Raw genomic sequence first — 27964 nt, 5'->3', positions numbered from 1 at the left:
ACAGGCTACAGTTGACTTAAGTGAGGAAGAACTTCCCCTCTAGTTGTGGCGTATCCACCCCCATTCACCCCAGTCCCCACCACCCGGGTGTCGGGGCCGTCCCTCAGGACACACCCAGCCCGGTTCAGGTGCGTCACCTGCCGCTGGCGTTGGTGACCCCAGCTGCAGGTCAACAGGCATGTCAGGAAGGAGGCGGCCGCGGGCTGCACAGGCGCGGGAGCCACCTGTCCCTGCAGAGGAAGGGGTCCTGCCCGGGGGGCAGGCAGTGAGGGCCAGGGCCCCCAGCGGTGGACAGCCCCTCCACGCCCTCCTGGGCAAGCAGAGACGCCGGCCTCAAGGCGTGGCAGAGGCAGGGAAGAAGGCAGGCCTGGCGAGGGGAAGGCGCCTCGAGGCTGCAGGGCACTGGCGACTGAGGTGGTCTCCATTTATTGTCGGGGAGGAAAACCCTCTCAAATTAATACAGTACAACCTCTCCCCATAGGCGGGCTGAGGGAAGGGGGCCCTAGAGGCACCCCGGAAATAGCTTACAGCAACAGTGCTTTGACCAAGAGCTGCTGGGCACACTCTGTGGGGGGAACGTGGTGGCCCCCATCGGCTCCTCCGCTCCCACAGCCATGCCAGGGGCCGAGCGACCATGAGTCTTTCGGCAGCAACAAGTCGGGAGAGAACAGACAACAGACGAGTGTGAGAAGACAGGCTGGCGATGACCACCCGGAGTGGGTCCACTGCGCCCCAGCCCTGGGGTGGCGGGGAGAGCCTAAAGGAGGGGCCGGGCCGCAGTGCGGTAAAGGACCAGGGTTAGCACCTACGGCAGCAGCCCCGCCTCCTGCTGATCTGGCCGAGGGGCGGGGCCAGAACCGCAGCTGGGGCCTGTGTCCCCGGGACCCTCCCTGCGGGGGCTCAGCACTTGGCTCCCACCCACCCCGGCACGGTGTCCCGGACAGAGAGACCTCCTACAGAATGAGGGGAGACGAGGGAAGCTCCTAGAACTCTGAGCAACACAGGGAGGGATCTGTCCAGGCCCATTCGTGTCTGAGGACACAGTAACTACCTCGAACTTAATTAAGAGACTTCATAAATAGAGGTCCTGAGTGAGGAGAAAGAGAGTCAGGGCCGCCTGCACCGAAAGGAAGACAGAGACTCAGAACCAGGGCCGGGGCGGGAGACCCAGGCCAGAGGTCCACCCCGGGCCCACCTCGTGGGCAGGAAGACCCAGAGACTCTGACAGGTAAGGCTCCCCTCTGCACGTGGCACAGAAGGGAAGAGGGACCGAGGAGCTGCCGGGCACGGCAGGCCAGGTGCTGGGTGGGACGAGGGCGGGTGTGCTCGGCTGCGGCCGCTCCCCGGACCCAGGAGCCGGCTCGCTCCCTGGGTCAGTCCCAGCATCTGGGGTCATCACAGCCAGGCTGGGCAGGGCTGAGGCGCAGCTGCCGGTGGCTCAGAGGAGAGGGAAGAAAACTCTTTGGCCCAGACGAGCCAGAGGACCCTGAGGAGGGAGAGGCCATCACCCAGAGGCTCCCTCCCCTTAAGTCACCTTTCCCCTCGACTGATCCTGCAGGGAAGCTGGGCGTCCCTGGCAGAGCACAGCCCGGGGCCGAGCCAGGAGCGGTGGAGTCCCCAGCTGGCAGCCCGCACTGTTAGCTCTTGTCTCCTGGAGACTTGCTCTTGGTATCACGCTTGTTTCCTAGCAGCTTCAGCACCTTCATGGTCTTGAACTTCCCCTTCTTCTTGCCCTCGGGTTCAGCCTCCTTCTGGAACTCTGCAGAAGGGAGAGGGGAGTCGATCGGGGCAGGCCGGGGGTGGTGGTGATGGCCTAGGAGCGCCGGCCAACAGGCTCAGCCCACCGCTACCCCCTCTCCTGGAACCGTGCGCACGCCCCTTCACCTTTCTGAGCCTCCGGTTCTTTGTCTCTAGGACGAGACCCTACCCCTTCCCAGTGTTTTGGCAGGATCGGGACGAGTGCCCGCGAAAGCAATGGGGGAGCCCTACAGCGTGGCAGACGTTCGTCTCTAAACGGCTTGCTTCCCCTAGGCTGGTGCTCACAGCTCTGTGGGTTACAACACGAACACTGACTGTCAGAGGTAGAAGAGACCTCAGAAATCATCTCGCCCAGCCCCTAGCTTATTATGGACGAGGAAAATGGGAGTTTTGAAACAGACTGGCACCAACCAAGCTTTTTGCAGGGGCCAGGCCCTGGACTAAGTGCCTTATACACATTACCTCGGTCATCCTCAGCACATGCCCGGGAGGTGGGTGCCTTGTCCCCCATTCCACGGACAAGGAGAGCGAGGCCTAGAGGGGTGAAGCGGCTCAAAGCCAACCCGCTGGGAAGTGCCAGAGCTGGGACCGGAATCCAGTCTAACTGGAGCCCAGACTTAACCGCAAGGCCACCAAATGAGTCACTGGTGGAACCAAGATTAGGCCCAGGGCTCATGCCTCCCAGTCCAGCGCTCTCTTAACCATTCTGGGCACTATCGTATCTGCGGGAGGGCCTGCTGTTTGGTCCCACAGACCCCTCCTAGACCAGCTGCAGATCTCAAGGAGGAACGCACCGTTTAAGGCAGACGCGCCCTGGGAAATGCTCCCACACGCCACCCTCCTCCCTGTGGGCACCAGGGCATCCCACGCCCACTCTCCTGGCCGTAGGGTGACCTGCCTTGCTACACACGGCCTTCTTGGCAAAACAGGGGCTAGGAGTTTGCACACACTGTCCCTGTAGCGCCCACTCCAACCCTCTGTCCAACCTACCCCCCGCCCTCCAGGAGTTCAAGTGGGCCAGAGCCCCAGGAGGGGCCTCACCTTTCTTCTTGATCATGGCTTCCAACATCTTATCTTCCTCTTCCTCCCTGAAATGAGAAAGGAAAGCTGAGTGTCCCATGGGAGGAAGGACGACGTAATCTCTCAGGCCCCTCCAGACTCCAAGTCCACGCAGGCTGAGCAGGCGGCGCTGGGATGACTGGCAGTGAGGGCCCCGCCCCCAGGAAGCCCCGGGGAAGCCCTCCCCCAGCCACGTCACCTCTGCCGGTCCTCATCTAGGCAGTTGACGATGGCGTTGCGCTGCTCGATGAGGGTCACAAGCTCCTGCATCAGCACCTTCTCTCGGACCCGGTCCTCTTCTGTCCAGTCCTTTTCTGCCCAAGGAGAAAAGTTGGGGCCATGAGTCCCAGGAAGCGAGGAACTAACGCCTAAGCGCTAAGGGTGGCTGCAGACCAGCCCCACGCTGGACACTCTGAGGGAGGGGGGCCCAGAGGGGTGGGGATTACAGATTTTTGGAGAAATGAAGGTTGTCATAGGAGAGACCAAGGATACCAGTCTGCCTACCAAAAAAACTCTCCAAGGGGGCTCCGGGAGGTCCAGCACAATACGTGTTCTGAGAACAGAGAAGAGCACGTGCCAAAGAGTTTCCTGCTATGTTCATGCACTCATTCAACAACTGTTCACTAGATGGTTTCCTGGGGGAAGGATTCAGGCTGGGTCTGCTGAGAGCCTCCAATGGCGAGCTGGCCAAAGTGGGGCAGGGGTGGGGAGATAACAGGGAACCCCAGGGGTCCTCATGCAGGAGAAGCAATGTGACCCAAGGGGCATATTGGGACATTCATCTAATGCCATGAAGGAGGGTGGACTAGAGGGGTCCCTGGGGGCAGGGAGCCCTGCCAGGAGGTGTCCCTGATGTCTCAGACACCTGCTGCCCCTCCAGCCTCCTCTCAAGAACCTGAGCCATCCTACAGAACCCCCCTCAGAGGCCCACCTGCACCTTGGTATTCCTCTCACCCAGCCCACAGGCTCCCAGGGGAGGGATGCCCACACTTGACCTTCCCTCCGCAACATCTGCCCCTACCACCACCTCTTGCCAAAACTGGAACCGTTGACCCAGCATAGTTCTGGGGACAACGTGGGTTTCAGAGTCACCACCCCAGTTCAAATCCTACTCTGCTGCTTCCCAAATCTGGGGCCTGGGTAAGTTATGTCCCCGACCTACGTGTGGGAAAACCGAGGCTTGCGGAAGTTAAGTCCCTGACCAGTGTCACACAGCAAGGGTGGAGCCAGTGCTTGTACCCGGCCAGCCTTGGAATGCTTTGATCCAAGCTACAGCCCTTACAGTGTCTTATGGATCTCCAGCCCACCTGGGGCCTTATAAGCCAGTCTCACCCTCCAAAGGCAACAACCAGGACAGGATGACAAGCCCCGATGTGTTGCCACCACACAGAGGACTGGAGAAGCAACACAAAAAGCCCAGGGCCAGGCTGGCCTGGGGTACAGAGGTGCTGTCCCCATTTCGACCACAAGGTGTCGCTGCGGCTTCCTCTGAGTGGCGGCCACGCCCCAGCCTCCAGAGATTTGGGAGTGATTCATAGGTGGCAGCAAAGAGCTGGGACATTCTGTGACTTCCTCAGGGACACTCCTGCCTCTGGGTCACATCCAGCCTCCCAAGTTCCCTGGTCAGTGGAAAAGCAGGGCCACCGTCCCAGCCGGCAGGAGGGGCTGGGTGTGCAGGGACATGCCCAAGTCAGAGACATGGCTAGAAGCCCAGCTCCACCACCGATGTGCGAGACTCTCAGTCTCTCGGGCTCTTCATTTCCTCATCTGTTAAATGGGAACAACGGTTCCTACCACCTGGGCCAGAGGAAGCGGTCAAAAGCCCTGGCTCCAGCCTCTGGACACTCCACAGTCCTGTGCTCTCTCTCAGCCCACAGCTGTGCTCACCCCATGTCATGGCCAGACCCCAGCTCAGCCACATAAAAACCATCAGCCATCAGCCCCTCACAGGGCACAGAGTGTTTCCACGTGCACCGGCTCCTGGGCCTTAGAATACCCTCCCAGGCGGGCACCTTCATCCCTGTCTTACACATGAAGCCACTGAGGCTCGGTGGGGCTAAGGAAGCCGCCTAAGGGCCCCCAGCAAGTTAGCGGCAGAACGCAGGGCTGTGTGACTCCATACCCTATCCTCCCATGGCCCCGCTCCATTCTCAGCACATCCCATCCCTCCCTCCCAGAGTCACCCTGAGCCACGCTGTGCAGGGGCACTTCCACTGGCCCTCCCCCCGCCAGCAGAGCCCTGCCATGCTCTGGCCTAATGGCCACGAGCCCAGAGCTGCCTCTGGACAGGTACCTGCTCTCCCTCGCGCAGCAAGGCAGCCCTGGGCCCTGGAGCCTGACCCCTCCCCGCCAGGAGCCCACCCACACCTTCCAGGAGAGGAGGGTACCAAAACAAGCCAATCGAGACTTCCCTGGTGGCACAGTGGTTAAGAATTCACCTGCCAATGCAGGGGACACGGGTTGGATCCCTGGCCTGGGAAGATCCCACATGCTTCAGAGCAACTAAGCCCGTCTGTGCACTACAACTACTGAGCCCGAGTGCTACAACTACTGAAGCCTGCACGCCTAGAGCCCTTGCTCCACAACAAGAGAAGCCACCGCAATGAGAAGCCCGTGCACCGCAACGAAGAGTAGCCCCCGCTCGCCACAAGTAGAGAAAGTCCACACGCAGCAACAAAGACCCAATGCAGTCAAAAATAAATAAAATTTTAAAAAATAAAAAAATATTTTAAAAAATTACCTTATAAAAAAAAAAAGGGGGTTTCCCTGGTGGCGCAGTGGTTGAGAGTCTGCCTGCTAATGCAGGGGACATGGGTTCGAGCCCTGGTCTGGGAGGATCCCACATCCCGCAGAGCAACTGGGCCCGTGAGCCACAACTACTGAGCCTGTGCGTCTGGAGCCTGTGCTCCGCAACAAGAGCGGCCGCGATAGTGAGAGACCCGCGCACCGTGATGAAGAGTGGCCCCCGCTTGCCACAACTAGAGAAAGCCCTCGCACAGAAACAAAGATGCAACACAGCAAAAATAAATTAATTAATTAATAAACTCCTACCCCCAACATCTAAAAACAACAAGCCAGTCTGCTCCTGGTCTCGGTGTTCTCTGCAGGCCTGCCATCCCAACACCACAGACGTCACAGCCCCACGCTGGCCATGCCATTCCCTCTCCCGTCGTGGCTTGAGCTTAGTTTTCACCTGTTATGACCCAGGCAGCACCCCCTGCCCTGTTCCCAGGCTCTGCCCGTGCATCCCCATCAGGGCCCGGTCTGTCCCCTCCCCAGCCCACTCTTCCATGTCACCAGGCCCCAGCGCAGGTGTCTGGGGGGTGGGTGTGGCCACACTCACCTGGCTTGTTGAGAAGGCACCGGAGCTCATACTCCACGTCGGCCTGGCGTTGCTCCAGGTTCTGCTGCTTGAAGCTGGAAGGGGGGAATAAGGTGACTGTTAGTTCTGCGGCTGCCTGCCCTGTGCTGTCACTGATAAGGGAGGAAGGTGAACATTCCCAGTCCTAAGCTCTCTGGATCCTGGGGGGAGGAGCCAGGAGCCGAGGGGAGCAAGGACTCACACATAGATGAGCTCGGACTCCCGCCGAACCAGCAGATGCTTCTCGTGGATGAGCTTGAACCAGTCCACCAGCATGTCATCCTCACGGCCCTCTGGAAACCAGATGCCCACTGAGGCCAGGGCTGGAGGCAGTCCCCACCCTCAAAGGGGCCACGGCGGCTCCTACCCTGGAAGAGAGGCTCCCCCTACCCGAGTCCCACCCGCCAGGCCCCCGGCAGCTCCCGCACCGTCCACTCCACCACGCAGCTTCTCCTCCAGCAGGACCCCACGGTGTTCCAGGGTATCCAGCTGACGCTCGATGGTGTCCATCTCCCCATGGATGTCCTCCTCGGGGATGTACTGGTCAGCCTGAACCTGCCCGACAGCACCCAGTTATCTGAAGGTCAGCCCGCCCTCCCACCTGTTGGCCGCCAGGAACAGGAGCTTCCCTCTTCTCTCCGGCCAGCACTGGCCTCCACAGGCCCTGCGCCCTGGCTCCGTCCCACACCCCGGTGTGGCAAGGGATGGGTGTAGGGACAGCCACGCCCCTGCCATGCCCCTGGTCGCAGCTCCAACAGGCATGCCCAGAGGGCGATACAACTTCCTGCTTCTCTCTGGCAACTTCCTCCCCTCCTCTGCCACTCCAGAAAATATATCACAATGTGCGAAAGTGACCCTATTAGACAGAGAAACCTGAGAACACTCTAAGCTGTTTGTCACGTGAACGCTTCAGAGCCTTGAACTATTATTAGTAACAATTTAAATGCATCACCCAATGCTTTTGGTCAGAGCAGCTAATCTGCTCAGAATCCCCCTGGCTGCAAGTTCATAAATCTCCCAGCTGGGCCTCCCAAGCACGCCCCCTCCAGCATCTGAGGGAAGCTGCCCAGGCAGCCCATCCTGTGGCAGAGTCCCACGGGAAGCCTGAGGCGGCCAAGGGAGGGGGCCCGGGCCCAGGCAGCCAGTTGTCTGGGGCTCCCAGCTGTACCTTGCGTTTGATGAGCGGAAAGCCGTGTCCTGGGGCAGGCGGTCTCGCTGGCTTAGAGCCCTTGGTGGCCTTCTTTACGGTTGGGGACGCTGTGGGTGATGCCTTCCGGTTAAAAGGATTCTCCTTGCAGGAAGACTAAAGGCAGGGAGACGTGGCAGAAGATAAGTCAGGGAGGGGTCAGTAAGACCCAGGCAGCTTGATCACATGGGACCATGGAAAGCGGGCGGTAGGAATCAGGCAGAGACAGAATCCCCCAGCAGCCAGTCTCTGAGGGACTGAGTCATTCAACAAACACTTCCACTTCCCAGCGCCTCCCGTGTGCTGCCGCCGCACTGGATACTTCTCTACGTTCCTGTTCAATTCTCACAACCACTCCACAAGGTGGGCAGTGTCGTGCCCATTTTACAGCTGAGTAAACTCGAGTTCAGAGAGGTTAAGTAACTGGCTCAAGGTCACGCTCTTCCCAAGGGCCCAAGCTGCAGTGAGACTCTATTTCAGGCTGGGGCAGCCCTCCGGGGCTGGGGGCAGTGGTCAGGACATGCAGTGTAGGGTGGGACAGAGCTACAGTAGCTCATTCAGGCCTCACAACCACCCCTTTTCCAGCGGGGATGCCGGGGCTCAGCTCCTTGCCCAGGGTCCCCCAGCCAGGAAGAGCAAAAACAGGGAACCCACTATCACTAGAGGGAGGAGGAAGGTAGCTCCCTTCCTGCCCAGGGACGAGCCCCATCCTCTGCTGCCCCCTAGCTCTGCATTTTTCTGTCCTTCTGGGGTAATCCCTGTCCTGAGGCCAGCACAGCCGGGCAGGCCCCCCACTGGGACAGGCCTTGCCTGCCACGTGGGCAGTGCCCGCACCTTCCAACCACCCTCCCCAGGCATCACTGGAGGCCATGGAGTGTTCCCAGGAGTATTTACCGGGCTTTCCAACAGCTGGGGGGAGGGAGGAGCCCGCTCACCTCACCTGTGCCAGCCTGGGGGCGATTCCTTCAGGCTGGCGGCTGCTCTGGGATCTGAAGCAAGGGAAGTCCCAGGCCACAGGCGCCGCAGGGTGATAGTTTGGGCCCCACAGGGCAGCACCCGCCCAAGGGGCCTGCCTGGCTCCTGCCCCCAGTGTCTCGGGTTCTCTCCGAATCCTGGGGTTAGGGTAAGGGATGGGGCACCCCAGGAGGAAGTCCTCTTGGGCTCTGCCCACACCCTCCACAGTCACACCCAGAGGGGCCCAGCAGGGCCAAACAGCCCAAAGGCCCCTGAGTCCCTCAAGGGTTCTCAGCCACAGAACTCCTTCAGACCAACCTTTCACAGACCTCAGGACAGGAAACAGACTGAAAGGCAGCTGCCTGTAGGGGGAAAGGGAGGGGCATCCAAAATCAACTCCCTCCCCCACCTCCCACAGCAAGGAGCCCTGGGGCTCCTCAGAGCATCCTGAGGCCCAGAGATGGGATGGGCCTTCTCCAGGTCACACAGCAGGTGGTGATAGAGTTGGACAGGAGGCAGTTGCCCAGGCCAGGGAAGGTTAAGTGGCATTTGAAAGGTGCACAGACCAACAGCTCAGGCTCCTCCCCAGACTTATCCTCTGTCAGGTAGGTCAGACCAGGACTACAGCCGGGCCCTCAGAGGGCTGCAGAGTACGGGAAAAAAGGTAGAATCAGAACCTGGTGGTGCAAAGGGACTCTGGTGGCAGGAGAGGCCCCCTCATGAACTAGGTGCCCAGAGGAATGTCCTGATCCCTGGTGACCCCTGGTTCTCGGCGTGACACTGAGAAACAAGTGCTTCACCAGCCACAGAGGTCAGGTGGAAAACGAGCTCCCAGGGATGGGTGTCCAGCAGACCCTCCTCGTGCCCACTGCAGCCCCCAGAGGGGATGGAGCGCGGGGCCAGCCTGGGAAGGGGCCTGGGAAGGGGAGCCCACAGCATGGGCTGTCCGCACCCCTGCAGTGGCACACAAGAGAAGCACCCAGGAAAGCTGTTTCCTCGGCCCTCTGCCTGTTGAGGGCCGACCCCTCCTCTACCCGTCCCCGCCAAAAACAAACTCTACACAAGGCACAGTCATCCCACTACCCTACCCCGACCTGTCTGTGAGCACCTGGGGGGCAGGGATCGCCAAGGTCGTCTCACCTCTGGAGCCCAGGCCAGCCCATACACACAGGAGGGACTCAATGAACACCATCTGCCCCATTCTATAGGAGGGGAGACTGAGGTCTCTGGAGAAGGAAAATGAGCCCAAGAAGGGAGTCATCCCCTCCGCTCTGTGCTCTACCCCAGGCGGCCTTGTAGAACCATCATCTAGGCCTGCCTCCCTGAGCAGCTTGTGAGCCCCTAGAGGGCAAGGACAAGGTCTCAACGCCACTGTGCCAGGGTCTGGCACAAATAGGACCTCAGTGAATGGAAGGGTGAACGGAAGGATGTGTGGGATAAGTGGTGGCTAGTGGATGTGTCCCAAATGGGCACGTGCATGTGCTAGGCAGGTAAATAAGGGCTAGACGCCTCAAGACATGGAAGACCAGGCAAGTGGAGACATGAACAGATGGACGGGAGGTCTGGCTAATGGATGAAAGGATGGAGAGGGGGAGCCGTGCCTCAATGAATGCAGTGGTGAACGGGTAGATGGGCACAGCCAAGGTCACCCAACAAGTCAGGGCCAGCAACGATGGAAGGATCAGAGACCCTGCCCTGAGACCAGGCCCACGGCCACTAGACAGGACAGCAGCCTTTAGCGAGGGTGAGGCACTCACCTTTACCTGGAGCTGTGGGGATGAGGTTCCAGGGGAAGGCGCAGGGCTCTTGTCTCCAACCAGCACGAGAGGGGTGGGAGCAGCGCCACTGCAGGGCTTGGCTGGAGGGGGACCTGGGCTGCCCCTAGTATTGGGGGCAACGCCAGGGCTGGCTTGAGGTGTCCGGGCCACACTGGGCTGCACCAGCTCCCCAGAGGAGGACAGGGAGGAGTTGGCAGAGAGGCTGGCCGAGGTCCCAGGGCTGCCCGGGGCATGGACAGCAGGCTCTGAGGAGCTCTTGGGCACGACTGGTGGCTCCAGAAGCTCCCCACTTGGGGGCTGGCCGGAGCTCTCGGACGACAGGCTTTCCACGCTGAGGGCTGGCGACGGGGTGGCTGAGGGTGGCTCCGAGTGTGACAGGCGGGAGGTGTGGAGAGCTGTACAAACACACACACAAGTGGGTGCCACGTGAGGGGGCACAGTCAGGCTTTCCGGCCTCACCCAACACGCTCCACTCTCGACAGAGCTGCAGGCCCTGGCAACCCAAGTCCTCCACATCCAGACAGGCAAGAGCCCAGAGGACAGCAAAGCTGTGACTGGACCCAGGTCACTGGCAGACAAATCATCCCAAGTCACCCTGCGCTCCTCGGGCCCCGGCGTGCGCCTCGTGGCACGTCGCAGCCCTGGTTTCCTTACGGCCCTCGCTTCCCCATCCAGCGGGGCTGCAGCCTCCGCTTCCCCTCCCACGTCTGATGTGACCCAAAGCAAAGCCAGACGGAAAAGGCCAAAAAAAAGCCTTGCTTCTGTCTGCCTTCTCTGCCTCTGACCCGAGCAGAGGTGGGAGGGAGAAGCAGGCAGCCCTGGTGGTGGCCGGCGCCAGGCCAGGCACTGCCCCGTGCCAGGTTCATCCTCATGCGTTGAGGGACACCATGCTTCAGAGTATCATCTGCGCTTCCCCAGGAGGCAACAGACTCAGAGAGGAGAAGGGCTGGGATTGGACCAAGCTGTGTCCGACTCAGAGCTCATCCCATTGGCTGCATCTCCCACCCGGCAATCACCTCCAATCAACTGACCCACCACGCTCAGCTGGAGGGTCCCAGGGCACCAGCAGGGGCCGGAGAGGGGGGCCTGGGCCACCTGAACACCGGCCTCCGGTCATCTCTAATGTGCCCTCGGACCCACTGTCTGAGGGGCTCCCACTGAGGTCTCAGAGGCAGCTGGACCCCAGCCGTGGTGGAAGGTGGCCAGGCACAGGGCCCGAGAAGATTGCAAGACGGCGAGAGGGAGGGCTGGGCGGAGGGAGGCACAGCGCCTGGGAGCTGGCCCACCACCTCCATATCCCGGATGGGGAGACGGAGGACAGACACAGGGGAGGAACTGCTCAGAGCCACTAGCACCCGTGCCACGCAGCCAGGTCAGAGCCCGAGGCGCCTGGCAACTGGAGGAGAGTGACTAGATGGGCAGGGCTGGAGCTAACCCCTGCCCAGCGCTTTCCACGAGCCTAACTCGGTGTTATGCACACTGATGGATAACACGTTTAATTCTCACAAGAGCCCTGTGCGGTGGGTTACAAAGGGTTAAGAGTATAGTCAGGAGTCTGGGTTCAAATCCTGCCTCCACTGCTTAAGCGCTGTGAGGCTTTGGGCAAATCACTTACCCTCTCTGTGCCTCAGTTTCCTCACCTACAAAATGGGGTATGATACCTACGTCACAGGTTTGCTCAAGGATTGAGGACAGACATGACACACAGGGCACCTGGCCTGGAGAGGATCCTGTGGCACCACGTGCCCTTCCCTGGCCCTGGGCTGACCCAGGTGCCCAACCCCAGAGTCCCAACTGTCAGGAGAGCTCCCGAGAACGGCACTCACCAAGGGGGGATGCGCTGGGTGCTCGGGGGGCGGGGCGCTTCTTTGTCCTGGGGCTGCTCGTGGGGGTGATGCCGTACCAGGGGTGCAGGGACTTGGGTGTGGACTCCGGGTGAGTCGGGGCAGGGCCGGTGGCTGCACGGGGTGCAGCTGGGGGCTCTTCCTGCTCCTCCTCGAAGGGGTTGTAGGGCTTGGGCTCCGGGCCAGCCACCTCATGCACACCTCCGTTCTCCACCTGCCTGCTGTCCCGGCCCGGGGGCGGCGGCCCGGGGCTGCTGCTCGGGGGCAGGGGGGCTGGCTTCTTCTTCGGCTCTGCCTGCACCAGTGTGATCCATGGGGGGTCTTTCCTGGGGGCTGGTGTCCTGGACAGAGGCAGGAAGAAGCAGAGACCGTTAGGAGGCAAGGGGGGCATGTCCTTCTCTCCCCAGACAGTCTTGAGTGCAGCCCAAAGGGGGTGGATGAGAAACTGCACCTTTCTCCTCTCCCACCCCAGCCCAGTGGGGCCAGTCTGGCCCCAGAGCTGAAACAGAAAGAAGGGGGCCTCTCCCTTCCCCTTCCTCTGTCTCTGGCTCTCTCTCCCCGGCCCTCTCTCTCATGGACCATACAGGGGAAACACAGCTCCCAAACAAGAGCTGGCAACCGATGTCCTCGCCTGTGACACGGGGTCCCAGGGCTGGAGGATCTGAGCCAGGTGTACCGCTGAGCTCTGCTGGGTCTTCTATACTCTGCTGCTGATTCGCACGACGACTCTAGGAGCGAGGCCTAGGCCTCCCTCGTTCCACAGGCAGCGGAGGCTTGGAGGGGTGAAGGGACCCCAGAGGCAGCCGTCTCCACCACCATTGCTGCCCACAGGAGAGGGGGTCCCAGGGGAGCCACAGGGAAGGGGATGTGGGCACAGGCTCCTGCCCCCACAGATGAGCCCCACCCCTTCTCGGGAGGGTGTGCTGGTGGGTCACATGGCCTTGTTACCCGCCCAGACCCCAGGGTACTCCCCTTCCCCCTACCAGGGCCCTGAAACCCCTCAGGGCCAGCATACCTCTCTGACAGCTTGGGTGTCCCTCTGGGCTTGGGGATGGGGGGTTCATGCAGCTTCCCTAGATGGGAAAGGAGAATGAAACAGGTCTTCACGGGCAGCTGTGAGCCAGGCAGCACGGTGGGGCACCAAGGGAGCCAGCCCAAGTGCCTGCCTTACCAAGGATGCCCTTCCGTCCCACCTGGCAGGTCATGGACTCCAGGTGGCCATGGCAACCTCACCAGCACCCTCCTATCTCCCCAGCCCAGCACTCAGGGAGATTAGATAAACACCAAAGGTGACAGGTAGAGAAGGTCAAAGGGGCAAGGCCAGGACACCTAGAGACCCCATTCGTATTTCAGTTAAGAAGGGGGAACCCTGGACTTCCCTGGTGGCGCAGTGGTCAAGAATCCACCTGCCAGTGCAGGGGACACGGGTTCGAGCCCTGGTCTGGGAAGATCCCACATGCCACGGACCAACTAAGCCCGTACGCCACAACTACTGAGCCTGTGCTCTAGAGCCCGCGAGCCACAACTACAGAAGCCTGCGCGCCTACAGCCCGTGCTCCGCAACAAGAGAAGCCACTGCAATGAGAAGCCCGCGCACCACAACAAAGAGTAGCCCCCACTCGCCACAACCAGAGAAAGCTCATGCGCGGCAACCAAAAATAAATAAATTTATTTAAAACAAAAAGAAGGGGGAACCCAAGTGCCCCTCTGACACTTCCCCAAAGTAGACAGGAAATATTGTTTCAACTCAGCCCCAGGGTCACCTCCTCCTGCAAGCCTCCCCTGACTCCCAAGTGTCCTCCGTGAACCCCACCATAGCCTCTGCTCCCCCATCTTAACAGACGTCTACATTCTACCAAAATCCTCATGTCTGTGTCCATCTCTCCCTTGAGACTGGCAGCACCTCAAAGGCACAAACAGGTCTGAACAGTATCTCTATCCCCAGTGCCCAGCTCAGGAACGGGCCTCCACAAGTGCGGAACAGAACGAACAAGTCCCAGGGGGAGACCCTGGGAGTCTCCCTCCCCTGGGCCTCCTCTGATAAGAGTTGCCCAGCACGTCTCAGGTTACAAGGAACCATGTTTCCATGAGCTCATGGAAGCCCAGGGAGGTCATGTGGGAAGGTCTGACAATGAGGGGTGAGGCAGGGGTCTCCACTACAGAACAGGCCAGCCTGGGGAGCGCCCCAGGGGCCCATCTGACCAGGGACACACCCTCCCCTACCCCCAGCCCCTGAGCTGTCCCCTGCCAGACATCCAGATGTGGACAAGCACACAGGCTGGGCCTGGGAGGGGAGGTCACCTGAGTGTGGACACAGAACCAGACACACTCGGGACACAGGCACACATGATGTACACTCCCTACACCCCGAAACTGAAGCACACAAGATGGACACAAAAGGACACACATCCTGGGCACACAGAATGGGGCAGGGGTCTGTGTCCTTGCAGCATGGAGAACAGAGCGTGCACCGAGGGGCCTCAGTAACTGTTTGCTGCGTGAATTAATAACCCCAGCACCACGGTCGTCCCCAGCACATCCCCAGCACGCACAGGCAAGGACAGCACGGCCCCATGAATACTCCCAGGCACGTGTACGTTTAGACGCCAGGCACACCTCAGGAAGCGCCCAGCCGGGGCCTTGCTCACCATTCACCAGGCTGCTGCCGCCTCCCTGCTCCACCAAGTTCTCCTGCTGCAGGCTGGACCGGGGCCGGGGCGTGGGGAGCGTCAGGACTGTGCTCTCAGAGGCCTTCCTGGGGGCAGGTGTGGGGCGGCTGCCCGGGGTGCTGGCCAGCTCCTGTGGTTTGCCGGGAACCTGGGGCTTGGTGGGGATCTGGGGTCGGCCCTCAAGGCTGGCCTTGGGTACGTCCACCTCGGGCCCTGCAGCTGCATTAGGGCTGGGGCCGCCTCTCTCCACATCCTTGGCTTCTTCTGTAAGTTGCTGCTGCTTTGGCTGTGGGGGGAGTGTGGGCCTGGCCCCTGACCGCCCACCAGGGCCCAGCCTGGCGCAGTGCTCTGCACACACGAAGGTGCCCTCCTCTGGCCCACTCCTGTAAGCTCCGGGGAGCAGGGTGCTGGAGCACCGCTGACACCTGCCAGGGAAAACAGGGGTGGGGTGGGATGGGGGGATCAACTTAGCCAGGCAGCCCGGCCCAGGGTGCTGGCTACCCCTCCTCCCAACTGCCAGCCTGGATCCCGTCTCAGTACCCAGAACTTCCCAGCGGAAAAGAAAAAGGGTAAATGTCAGAATCACACCACAACAATAAAACCATGTGAAATCAGCAACATAAATTGTGAAACACGCCTTCAGTTTCTGCTGCAAGAGGAAGCAAAGGTTCCCCCAGCTCCTGCGGAGGTTCCATCCAGTGTGCGGGCTGCCACTCATTAGTGGCTCAAGAAATCAATTTAGTGGTTTTCAACCAACCAGACGTTTTTGTTTTGTTTTGTTATGAAATAGAATAAAATAAGATATATCAGAATGTATCACACTTGTTTTATGAAACTCTAATTCCAGTTGTGCATCTATTCATACAAGTTTGATTTCAGGGATGTACTTACAACGGTCACAGTGTCAAACGTATGTCACCATAAAAAGTATTTAAAACACTGCCCTGATGGCCAGACGTGACTGTGCAATGGTTTCCTTCCTCGAGATTTTTCCCCCATGACACCTCAGTTCTGCAATCAGGTGCCTGGGGTTCCAGGTCCACCCACCACACACACACACACACACACACACACACACCACACACACACCACACACACCACACCACACACCAAACCACACCCACACAACACACACACACAACACCACACACATACCACACAACACACACAACACAACACACACACACACACCACACACAACCACACAACCACACACCACACACACACCACACACCACACACACAACACACACAACCACACAACACACACCACACACACAACACACACAACACCTACACACACCACACACCACACACACACACACACACACACACACACACACACACACACACACACATACTCTAAACCACAACTGAATACACACTATAACTCCCAGTCACTGGCTTCCATGGACTATTCAATTTTCTTTGCTGATTTTTTTTCTAACATATAAAACGTTTTCATACATTCTCTAAGCTATTTATATTTTCCCTGCCTCTTATTCCATTTTTCTTAAACCTGGCTTCCCCTGGGAACCACACACTGAAAACAAGTTGTTACTATGATTTCTTTTTTTAACTGCTTTCTTTAGGAAAAAAAAAAAAAGGAAGAAAAAAATAAAATAAGATTTTTTAAATGCTTTCTTTTTTCAACAGCTCTTAGAGCACATTCTGCTCCTTAGTCATCATCAGGTACTTAGTCTCAAAGAGCTCTGGCCCCATTTCTGTCTCTAATTCTGTGACTGACCGAGTCTTCTCCCCTCACTAGGCCTTATGCTCCAGTATGACGAGCCTGCCAAGGGGCTTGGCACACCATGGTGCTGCATCTAGGGGAGCTCCCCGCCCCCCCAGGGTCCCCACCACTTACCGGAAGCAGTGCCGGTGGTACAGCTTGCCGTCGGCCAGGTAACGCTGCACCAGGTGCACGTGCTGCTGGCAGGCCGCACACGTGCTGCTGGGGGTCCGGTGGGCGCCCTGCTCTGACAGGCTGCCCGAGGAGCACTCATCGCCCTGCAGGGAATGGGGTGGGCAGACTGGGGGTGGGGCTGGGGTCACCAGCCTTCCTGTTCAAGAACACTCCCTGTTCCCCGCTCTAACGGTGGCCATCTCCCAAGAGTGCGCAGTGCTAACACACTCCGTCAGAGCCCCAGAAGGGCAGAGGGTGGGGACTGTCACTGCTTTGCACATGAGGAAACTGAAGTCCAGAAAGGGGGAAAGACCTGCTCAAGGTCACTGAGTCAGGATGGAAACACAAAAATCCAGACTTCCAGTTTCTGGGGCCCTGTCCGCCAGGAAGGCAGCTTCCGGCTGTATAACCCCTTCGCCTGAGCTGCTCTTGTCCCGCTCCCGTCCCCACAGGTGGGCCTTGCCCGACAGGTGGCTGCCCTCTTAGGCCCACCTCGTCTGCCTTCTCTGTCCCCCCAACTAGAACCAAGCAGATTTAAGGCCAAGTTTCGCAGCTTCTAAGCACTGTGACCTTGAGCAAGCTGTCTTCGTCTCTGAGCCTTGGGTTCCTACCTGCCAAATGGAATCCTATAACCCCTGCCTGTCTCAGCCCTGCACACGCTCGCTGGACACCCACCGTGGGCTGGGTTCCCTGTCCCTCAAGAGGTCCTCCAGCAAGGTGCAGTTGGGAGCAGGTGGGAAAAGCCCTCTGCACACTGTGAAGTGTTGTCCAGATGTGAACTGCTGGTGTCATCCCCTAAGCATCTTGGAGCAGGGGGCTGGCAGTGAGGCCCCCACTTCCCAGCTGAGAGATCTTGAACAAATGACCAAACCTCTCTGAGATTCAGTTTCCTCATCTGTACGTCAGGACACACAATACCCACCTCCCAGTGCTGCTGAGAGGATTAAGCAGAATCACCCTAGGAAGTTTAAGCCCTGTCTCACGGGAACCAAGGGGAGAATTTGCCGTACTGCATGGGCGAGTCCTGTGAGTCCCATGATGGGGAGTCAGTGCTGTGGGCGCCCTGGGCCCCTCCCAGGCCTGCCATCCCCTCTGCCCCTACCGCCCTGGCCTGGCCTGTGAGAATCTAGTCCCAAAGCCAACGGGAAAGGGACCAAGAACACCCGCGGGACGCGGCAGTGGCAGCTGTCCCCCCACCCCACCTGCCCACACCGGCATCTGCCTACCTGAGCCCTGTCTCCTGGTTCCGCGGGAGTGGGTGCTTTGGATGGCGGGGAGGATGCTGCCAGGCCCTTTCTGGGTGATGAGACCCCGGCTGCCAAGAGACCAGAAAGAGACTCTGAGGCAGCTGGAGACCCTGGAGGTCCAGGAGGCCCAACCTGGCCTGAGCTTTGAGCTCCATGGCTACCGCCTGAGGGCAGACCAGCAACGCAGTGGGACCAGGCTCCCACTTCACACAGGCAGGGGATGCCTCCTTCCAAACTAAGTGCCAAGGGCAAGCTACCCAACCCTGCCAGGCCTCCGCAAAGCGGAACAGTGACTCCCACCGCACAGGGCAGCGTGAAAAATAAGGCACCAGGGACTTCCCTGGTGGTGCAGTGGTTAAGAATCTGCCTGCCAATGCAGGGGACACGGGTTCGACCCCTGGTCCGGGAAGATCCCACATGCCACGGAGCAACTAAGCCCATGCCCCACAACTACTGAGCTTGCGCTCTAGAGTCCCCGAGGCACAGCTACTGAACCCCGTGTGCCTAGAGCCCATGCTCTGCAACAAGAGAAGCCACCGCAATGAGAAGCCCGGGCACCGCAACGAAGAGTAGCCTCAGCTCACCGCAACTAGAGAAAGCCCGTGTGCAGCAACGAAGACCCAACACAGCCAAAAATAAATAAATAAATTTATTTTTAAAAAATAAAATAAAATAAGGCACCAGGACAAGCACAGAACCATCAGCACCCAACATGTGAAAGGATGGGTAGCTTCCTTCCCATGAGGCTGAACAGGTGAAGGGAAGGAAAGAAGAGAAACCACATGGCGCTGGCCTGAAGGTTCAAGAAGATAGGCTGGCTCCCTGGGGCCGAGGAGCTGCCCCACCCAAGCCCAAGTGGGCAGGTGCAGCCCGGAACCCTGCCTGCACGCCCTCGAACCAGAAGAAACCCACCGCCCAGCCCACCCGCCTCCTCCATGACTCTGCTCCTTCATTACTTCAGCAAATATCCACTAAGCACCTACTCTGTACCCAGTGATTAAAATAAAACCCCCAAATTCAGAGACCTGTATACCAAAAGATAAATCAATACTACTGTATGCTAATTCTTTTTTTTTTTTTTTTTTTTGGCGGTACGCAGGCCTCTCACTGTTGTGGCCTCTCCCATTGTGCAGCACAGGCTCTGGACGCGCAGGCTCAGCGGCCATGGCTCACGGGCCCAGCCGCTCCGCGGCATGTGGGATCTTCCCAGACCGGGGCACGAACCCGTGTCCCCTGCATCGGCAGGCGGACTCTCAACCACTGCGCCATCAGGGCTTCCCTATGCTAATTCTTAAAAATAAAATCCAGGGAATTCCCTGGTGGTCCAGTGGTTAGGCACCGCCAATGCAGGGGGCCCTGTGTTGGATCCCTGGTTGAGGAACTAAGATCCTGCAAGCTGTGAGGCCCGGCCAAAAAAAAAAAAAATCCGAATTCCTTACTGTGGTCTAAGGTAGCATTGCCAGAAGCTCAGGTCACAATCCACTAACGGACCCTGAAATCAACTAAGTGGACGGCAACCAGCATATTGTAAAGATGAAGTAGAAGGAAATATCTGCGGGCATCTCATGTTTTAAGGGGAAGAATCGGTTCCTGAAACTTGTTTCAGTGACATATGTGTATGTGAACATGGATTATAATGGGAAACATATTTCTTACCATGAGTCATGGTCAAAAATTTGGGGCCCACTCCCTACCACCACCACTACCCCACCCCCCCACCCCCTACCCCCACCCCAACCCTGGCCTCACCTCCTCCTTCCCCCTCACTCCCCTGGAGCACACAGGCCCCCTGCTGCCCCGTTGCCTGGAATATTCCTCCCCAGATCTTCACATGGCCTCCTTCTCCTCCTTGTTCAAGGCTTAGCTCAAATGTCACCTCCTCAGAGAAGCCCTCCATGACTACTCACCTGAAATAGCCACTTCCTCCTCTCGTTGCTGTTTTTTTTTTTTTTTTGCGGTACGTGGGCTTCTCACTGCTGTGGCCTCTCCCGCTGTGGAGCAAAGGCTCCGGACGCACAGGCCCAGCAGCCATGGCTCACGGGCCCAGACGCTCTGTGGCACGTGGGATCCTCCCGGACCGGGGCACGAAGTCGCGTCCCCTGCATCGGCAGGCGGACTCCCAACCACTGCGCCACCAGGGAAGCCCCTCTCGTTGCTTTTTATACCATTACCTTATTCTGTTTGGTTATCGGACTTATCTGCAATTATATTAATTACTTTGTTCTCTCTCTCCCTCCCCCATCCTTTAGACTGCAAGCTCTGTGAGTCTGTATCGTTCTCAGCTCTCTCCCTAGCACCTAGCACAGTGTCTGGCACACAGTAGAGGCGAAATAAATATTTGTTAAATGAATGAATAAGTGCCAGGTGCTGGAGTCATGTAGCAGGTCTACAGGGGAGAGGGAGTAATTGAGATACTATGACCAGAGTCTTATATGTTCACCACGGGGCAGGGGGCTATAAGAACACCTGGAGTATATCAGGGCAGGCTGCTTGGAGGAGGCAAAATGTGGGGTGAGAGGATGAGTAGGAAAGAATGTGCCAGAGCATGGGGGGTGAGGACAGGGACTGGAGGATCACCAAGAAGAAAGGCTTAGCAGTAAAGGAATGTGATACATTCAAAGCAGCACAAGAAATTCAGTATGACTACAGCAGGGGCAGTGAGTGGCTTAAGCTAAGTGGGGAGAGGCCCTCAGGGGCCCCGCCAAGAAACTGGGCTTCATCCTGATGACACCACCCCTGTCACCCTGGTAGGGGGGAGGTACCCCTCCTCTGAGTCCCTCAGCCACTGGGCTTCCTTCCGTCACACTCTGGTTCCAGACTAGGCTGTGGCTCCTGGAGGTCAGGGGTTAGCTGACATGCCCAGGGTCACCGGCCTCCACGGAGCCTGGCACAAGATGAAAGGAGAGCACGGCACGGTGTTGTCTCAGCCACAGCCAGCTTCCAAAGTTACCCAGTACAGTGAAAGTCAAGCCTGGTCAAAATTACCCTTGAAATCCCTCCCCTCACCCAGAAAGTACAGAAGAGGACCATCTGGGGGAGCCTAAGAGCCAGCTTCGCCTCCAGCGTTGGAACACCTCGCTGCATTCCCTCTGGTTGAGCAGCAGGTGGGATAAAAATGGTTTGCATTTAGGGGCCAAGCCGTATGGTAGCACAAGCTGTGCCTTTAGCAACAGGAGTTCCCCACAGGCCCAGGGGGTGCTCTTGCGCCGGGCAGAACACGGGGAGCTGGGCCACCAGGGTGACCTCACTCCCAGGGTGCCTGGTGAGGACCGGGAACAAAGTGGGCACCACCGACAGTATTACCAAGGGCCCTGCCCCACCTGCCCAGCCCGCAGGTCCCCGGAAGGAGGCCCTCCAGAGAAGAGCTTAGTAGAGGGAGATCGGGGTTTGGCCACAGGGAACCCTCCAGAAGATACGACTGAACTGTGATTCTAGCTGAGCAAGCTAAATTCTAACCAATGGAATAAAAAAGTAATAATAATAGTAACCCTGAGTCCTCAATAAGGACCAGACACAGGTCATCCTTCCTCATTTACTCCCATCAACCCTGCGAGACGGATGCTGTTCTTATCCTCACTGCAAAGGGGACCCTGAGCCGAGAGGTGACCCTGTGGCCCACTGTCACCCAGACAGTAAATGGCAGCACAGAAACGTTCAGTCCACCTGCCTCTCACCAGACACTCGGCAGTTGAGAAATACTTTCATTTTTATTTCTAGTAAAATACATATAATGTTATTTGTTCGATTATAATATTAATGCCTAGCATTATGGGGGGGGATGGGGAGTAACAGATTACTTTAATCTTTTAATTTTTATGTTTTCTATGTTCTAATTTTCTACAGTAAGCATGTTTTACTCCTAGTAAGAAAAAGAAAATCGGTACTTCCTAGAATACTTTTCTTTTAAGAGATGGGCTGAGATTGTCCACATGGAGAGCAGAGGCTGGAGGAAGGACTGACATGGCAGTGGAGGGGCAAGGTGCCCACCCCCAGCGGACCCCTGACGGCAGTGACACAGCGCAGGAGTCGGGACACCTGAACTTGGTTTTCCTGCTGTGTGACCTTGAGCTCCTCCCTTCCCCTCTTTGAGCCCATTTCCTCTCTGCGGAAGACAAGGCCCAGGAGAGATTCCCACATGGGGACTCTCCAGGCAGGAGGCTCAGTAGCCACCCGGTGACCTGACTCAGGGCCGAGAAATACCCTTGCAGCCTCCCATCCCCCCACCCCCACCCCCCTATCCCACCCCACACAATTCCCCAGCCTCTTAGTTCTCAGGCCTTGAAGGTCACTGCTGGGGAAGATGCTGTACAACAGCCCTACAGGACCACTTCCCCACTGGAGGAAAAAAAAACCCAGGGAGGTGTCTGCAAACAGGAAGTGAGGGTGGGTGCCAGAGAGGTGAACTCACAGACAGCGGATGAACTCGTCCTGCTTTGTCTCCTCTGACATTATTAATTTTTTTTTTTTTTTTCCCCTCACCAAGTGGCTTGTGGGATCTTAGTTCCCCGACCAGGGATTCAACCCGTGCTCCCTGCACTGGGAGCGCCAAGTCCTTAACACTGGACCACCAGGGAATTCCCTCCTCTGACATTATTTCACTCAGTTACTGGTTCACGCGTTTGTTGTCTGTCTACCCCGTCAGACTATGAGCTCCCCGAAGGCAGCGATCTCCTTCACCGCTGTGCCCCCCGGGCCCAGCACAGTGTTATTTTACTCAATTAATATTTCAGTGAGTGAATGAATGATGAGCTGCCTCCCTGTGCCTGTTTGCACCTCAGAAGACAGTGTGACACATGCCCCGCCCCCAGGGCCAGCCTCCCTGAAGGGCTGCACCCCTCTCACCTTGGCCAGGGCTGGCGAAGTGGTTGTAATATTGGGACACGTAGGTCATGATGCTGAGGCAGTCAGGGACACTCATGGAGACCATGTCACTGGGATCCAGGAGAGCAGGGATTCCCAGCTCCTTCTCAGCCACTTCAAAGGCCTGGGGGCGTGCAGATGCCAGAGTGGGGGAAGGTTTGAGGCGGGGGGGGGGGGGGGGGGGGTTGGGGGTGGGGGGGACGTGTGGGGTGGGGGGCAGGTGCGGGGTGGGAGAAGGATGGCGGGTGCACAGAAGCAGTCACAAGCAGGAAGAGGAAGATGAGGCAGGGTCAGTGGGCGCCACTCTGCACAGACCCAGCTTTGCTCAGTGGGATGAGGGGGATGAGGGCAGGGGTGACTGTGACCTGGAGAAGGGGAAGGTCTGGTGCTCCAGGCACAAGTGGGCCAGAGGGGAGCAGGGGGTGGGGAGAGGAGCGGCCAGGGCCCCAGTGCAAGGCAGCTGCTCTGGGAACTGGTCCATGAGTCCCTCACCTCAGCTCCTGCCCTGCAAGACCCCTGCCCTCCGACACACACCCTCCCAAAACACACAGCCTCGTGGGCTTCCATCTGTCTGGGGGACTCACCAAACGGTTATTCTCGAAGACATTGTCCTTGGAAAGTGAATCAAACTCTCTGCAAGAGACAAAGTCGGGGAGGAGCATTGAGGAGAGGGCTGGGGCAGGGGCGTGACCAGTGGAGGTGACCACATCCCAGCCAGCCTGGGTCTCAGCAGGGTTGGGGGAGGGGACTGTGGAGGAGGAAACTGAGGCAAGGAACGTGTGCTAATAGAGCAGGGGCTGCCAGGTGGGGCAGAGAATGAGCACATGGCCCCTGGGGGCCTCCAAGCAGAGGCTGGAAATCACTCAGAAGGGGCGGGGTTGAAAAGCCCCAGCTTCAAGTTTATCCCCCAGGAAGCCATGTCCTGACTCAGTGGCAAAGACAAAACTAAGACCAGGACCAGTGCTGGTGACAACAAGGACACCCACAGATTGCTGGCCTCACGCTGAGCATTGGGCTGAGCTCCTGTCTTGAATTTATTTTCAACTCTACTTGGCAGGTATTTACCCCACTTTACAGATAGGGACACCGAGGCCCAGAGAGAGGAAGCCACCCCGGGAAGAGGAAGCCGCCCTGGGAATCCACATTTCTGTTCCTTCCACTGCATGTCACAAACCTGGAGAGCCACACCAACTTGCTGAAACCCTAACCCAGGCCGAAGAGGAACGTTGTTCCAATGGGGCCGGGAATAGAACAAGTCTGAACCAGCCTGGAAATAGTACATTCTCCAGAGCTGCTGGCACTGAACGGTCGGCCAACCCTGCTGAGCCACTCCTGGGGGCACCATCCTTCGGGGAGCAGTGAAGGGTGTCCCAGTTCCTAAGCTGGGACAGGTGAGAAGTGGCAGGGCCTGCCGGAGTAACCTAGCTTTTATTTATTCCCCTCCTCACCTCCTGGCTCCAGCTGCTGGAGTGGCTGAAACCAGCAGAGGAGACCCAGCCTTCTTGCTCAGCAGCCTCCTGGGTGCACCCGCCCCAAGCCTTGTCCTTCTATGGCTGGAAACTGCAGCCTGACTGCCTGAGACCTGGGCCCAGAGGCCGGAGAAGGCAGTACGGCCTCCAAAGTCTGGGTCCCAGGCCCTGTTCTTCCAGGTCAGGCTGTGTGACCTTGGGCGGGTTGGCAGTCCTTGTGGTCTTCATCTTCCCATCTGCAAACTAGGGGAAGCCCTCGCACCACCTCCCAGGCTGGTGGGGAGGACCAGGCTTGTTAGAGGCCGGCCTCACAGACACAAGAGAGCCCTCCTCCTCCTGCCCAGCTGCCTGCTAACTTCTCCAGGCAGAGATCAAGGTACAGTGAACGTGGGCCAAGGCAGGAAGGGGTAGTTTGCAAACCCCAGGAGGCGCCGAAGGCCAAAAGGCGGAGTGGACTGGGGAGGGGATTGTGTGCCCCTCAGCCCCTTTGCCACCTCTGGCCAGACCGCTTCCTTCTCCCCTCAGCTGGGTCCCGAACTCCTCTCCTTGCTTGGCCACGGCCTAAGAGTGTGACCCCGAGCAAGCTACACAACCTCTCTAAACCTCGGGGACACTGTGGCACCAGCCCAGCCCCCAACAAAAGCTCGTTCTGAGGCCGAATGAGACAAAAGCAGCTCGTCTGGGCCGTTTACTTCAGTCTCCCAGCAGTGTTCGTAGAAGGCTAGGGTCACCTTTCGTCCACGGCGCGCACTCAACACCCTCCACAGTGCCCGGTCCTTAGCCGGCACTCCATCAATGTCTACTGAATGCATAAATGCCAGAAACAGCGTGAAAACTGTAAAGGTCCCCACGATACTGCAATTTTTCCTCCACTTCTCCCTCCCCTACCTTCGTCCCTAATCAACATCTAGGCTTTGGAAACATATTTTCTGAGAGTTTTCGAAGGCTGGGAAGTTCTATTTGGCTCTGGGGGAGGTGAGGAGCACAAAAATGAAACCCACATGGTCCCTCAAGGGAGCTTAAAGATGCCTAGATTTGAGGAGGGGGAATGAGCCCACAGCTCGAGAAGCCTGAACCACTTTAGAAGATGGTGCTTGCCCTCACCCCTACCCCAGCCCTACTCTCATGGAGATCCTCCCTAGCCATCACCGAGGTCCTCTCTATGCCTCATATAGGACCTGGGCCTCGGTTTTTCTCCCGTGCAATGGGCTGGCAGCCCAGATGCTGGCCTGCCTTGCAAATGAATGCCTGGACCTGATTCTGGATCTCTTCGCAGGAGGGAAGCCCCCTCCGCTCCACACGAACTCTAGCCACATCCCTCCCTGTGGCCCCATCCACCCTCCTTAGCCAGCAGGAAGCCCTAAGCACTCTGGCCCAGCCACATCTCCCAGCCCTCCCTGCCCTGTGCTATGGGCTCCAACAGTGCCGCCTGTGTCTCTGCTCAGGTGGTCCCCTCTGCCGGGAATGCCCTTCCCTCAGCCCTGACCCAGCTCCTACTATCTCCTTGAAGACTATGTGACGGCTGGGAGGCCCTCCCAACCTAGCCCTTTGATACAGCACTTCCCCACGTGGAGTTATCAGCACTGCTTATACATCTGTTACCCGCATAGGCCATGGGAGACTGTGTGGGGTTTGCCTCTTGGTTGGTTAGTAGCTATTTCCATTACCAGGCACAGTGTCCAGCACAGAGTATAACTCTGCAGACATTTGTGGAATAAACGAAGGAATGAGACACTTTCATCATCCCTTCCTGTTAATAACACTTCTTATAATAACTAATGTTAATTGAATGTTCATTGTCCCATTTAATTTCTCCCAACAATCCTGTGAGGTAGGTCTTATTATCAACCCCCCTTTACTGACCAGGAAACTGATGCCTGGAGGGATCCAGTGATTTTCCCAAGGTTGCACACCTAAGACATGGAGGAGCTGACCGGAAACCAAGCAGCCTGCACTTTGTGCTGGCAGGCTCAGGTCCATTGCGTGGCTTAGCTTGACACCTAAGTCCTGTCACACACTGGCCAACCCTGCCTCACCACTTGCCCCCCAGCCAAAACAGAAGACCCCTTGAGCCCTCCGCTCTAATGCGTGGGTCCAATCTGGGTGCCCTCCTTCTCCAACCTTCAAGACGCAGCTCCTGAGCCCCCTTACCCCGTGCCACAGGCCCCACAAGAGGCAGCAGCCCACCTACATCTCCACCTCATCTCGTTCGCTTCTGCATCCACACCCCCCAAAACCCTCTCCTCCAGGGCCCACCCCACCACCTACATGGTACAGAATAAATGCATCTACACCATCGAATCCTCGAGGCAATCCTTCCCTTCCTTCCCTCCTTCATCAAAGCCTCCCAGGTGCTGTCTTTGGGGAGCACAGGAGGTGGAACAGACACACAAAGACTCCAGACCCTGTCAGGCTTGGGGAGCCCTGTCCGAGGGGCTGTAAGCAAGACAGACAAGGACCATGACTCTTGTCCCCAGTTTGCAGATGAGACCGGAAGTACAAGGAATGGCAGCTGCCAGATGAACATGCACTCAGTGTTTTATGAATGAATGAATGAATGAATGAATGAATGGAAGAGGTTCCAGGGCCCAAGGAAGAGGGAGCTGAGATAGAAACACCAAGTCAACTGTTCTGGGGTCTGAATAAATTTTCCCGTGGAACCTCACTGGGCACCTGGGGGCAAGAAGAGGCCATTTCACACCCTGGAGCAGCCCATTAGGGCTGTAGGTCAGACCCTAGGAGTATTCATTCAGCCTCCCTGCCCCACTGAGGACAGCAGAGTCATGCAGAACACACCTGGGGAGACAGGTCTGTGTCCTAATGGGGAGGGGGTTACATCCATTCATCTGACCTCTATTAACCCAGGGATTCCTCTGTGTCAGGAACTGTGCTAGTGCCCTGGAAACATGATCGCATGGGGGAATCAAAGCAAGGGGGCCCCACAGAGGGAACAGGCCTCAATGCCCCACGTGGAGGGGGCTGCTCAGAGTGCCGTTTAGGAGTTTAGTGTAAGAAAGGCCCAGGGTCCCCGAGGAGGGCTCGGTGCTCCTTCAAAGAGGCAAGGCCTTGGAGGCTTCGGTGTCCCTTGGGCGGAAATCAGTGCCCTGTGGGCGGGGCCAGGGCCTCAGCAGAAAGACCAGCATGGGAGGCGGGCTGTGTTCCAGTGGGCGGGGTCAAAGAGGCCAAGTGGGGGAGGGGTGCCCTGGGTCAGAGGGTCTCCGCGATGCGTTGGGGGCCCGCGGGAGGGTGGGAGTCTCGGCCTCCGGGGGCGGCGCCTGCCGCCGCCCCGGCTCCGCGTCACTGAGCGGGGCGGGGGTCCCCAGCTCGAGCCCGCGCCGCCCTGCGCCCCAGCCGGCCGCCCGCCCGCCCTCCCGGCACTCACAGCAGGTCGGGCCGGTGCCGGTGCAGGATGGCGCAGAAGGCCAGGCCGTCCCGGAAGGAGCTGCTCAGGTCGCGGATGTCCACGCCGCGGTAGCCCTCGCACTGGCGGCGGCACCAAGCCAGCAGCGCGACCCGCGGCCCCGCCATGAGCCGCGCGGGGCTCGGGCCCGGCTCCGGGCGCCGCCGGGACCGGGCTTCACCCTTGGACCCGGCTCGGGCCGGCTTCCAGCTACGGCTGCGGCTATGATTCCGGCGCGGCCCAGCCGGGGCGGCTTGGAGCTCGGGGCGCGACCCGCTAGCGGCGGGCGCGGGGCGGGGAGGAGGCGGGGCCGCGGCCTCGGAGTCCTCGCTCGGGCTCCGGAGCGGGGTCCCGGATCTGCTGCCTGCTTGCCGCCCGGCCCTGCCCGGACCTGCCCGAGCAGCCGCTGCCCGAATGGCCCGGCCCGGCCGGCCGCCGCCTACTCACTGCCGCCCGCTCCCCTTGCTGTGGGCC

The 27964-nt window shown here is 58.6% G+C and overlaps 1 protein-coding gene across 1 annotated transcript; it reads right to left on the bottom strand.

Moving 5' to 3' along the window:
* Nucleotides 1–286: 286 nt before the first annotated feature.
* On the bottom strand, nucleotides 287–27618 carry MICALL1 (MICAL like 1; the record flags this gene model as incomplete). The annotated part of the gene is made up of 16 exons (XM_082850645.1): nucleotides 287–1759; nucleotides 2800–2846; nucleotides 3017–3131; nucleotides 6161–6234; nucleotides 6381–6471; nucleotides 6607–6733; nucleotides 7347–7481; nucleotides 10076–10491; nucleotides 11923–12281; nucleotides 12956–13013; nucleotides 14589–15034; nucleotides 16476–16618; nucleotides 17741–17829; nucleotides 22604–22745; nucleotides 23206–23254; nucleotides 27473–27618. 16 exons carry the CDS (start codon nucleotides 27616–27618, stop codon nucleotides 1638–1640), a joined length of 2559 nt encoding a protein of 852 aa, XP_082706771.1. The 3' UTR covers nucleotides 287–1637.
* Nucleotides 27619–27964: the final 346 nt, after the last annotated feature.

Source organism: Leucopleurus acutus (genome assembly GCF_964270905.1).
Source record: "Leucopleurus acutus genome assembly, chromosome: 11".
Lineage (NCBI taxonomy): Eukaryota > Metazoa > Chordata > Mammalia > Artiodactyla > Delphinidae > Leucopleurus > Leucopleurus acutus.
Note: the sequence above shows the minus strand (reverse complement) of the source record. Positions and strands in the feature narration are given on the sequence as shown.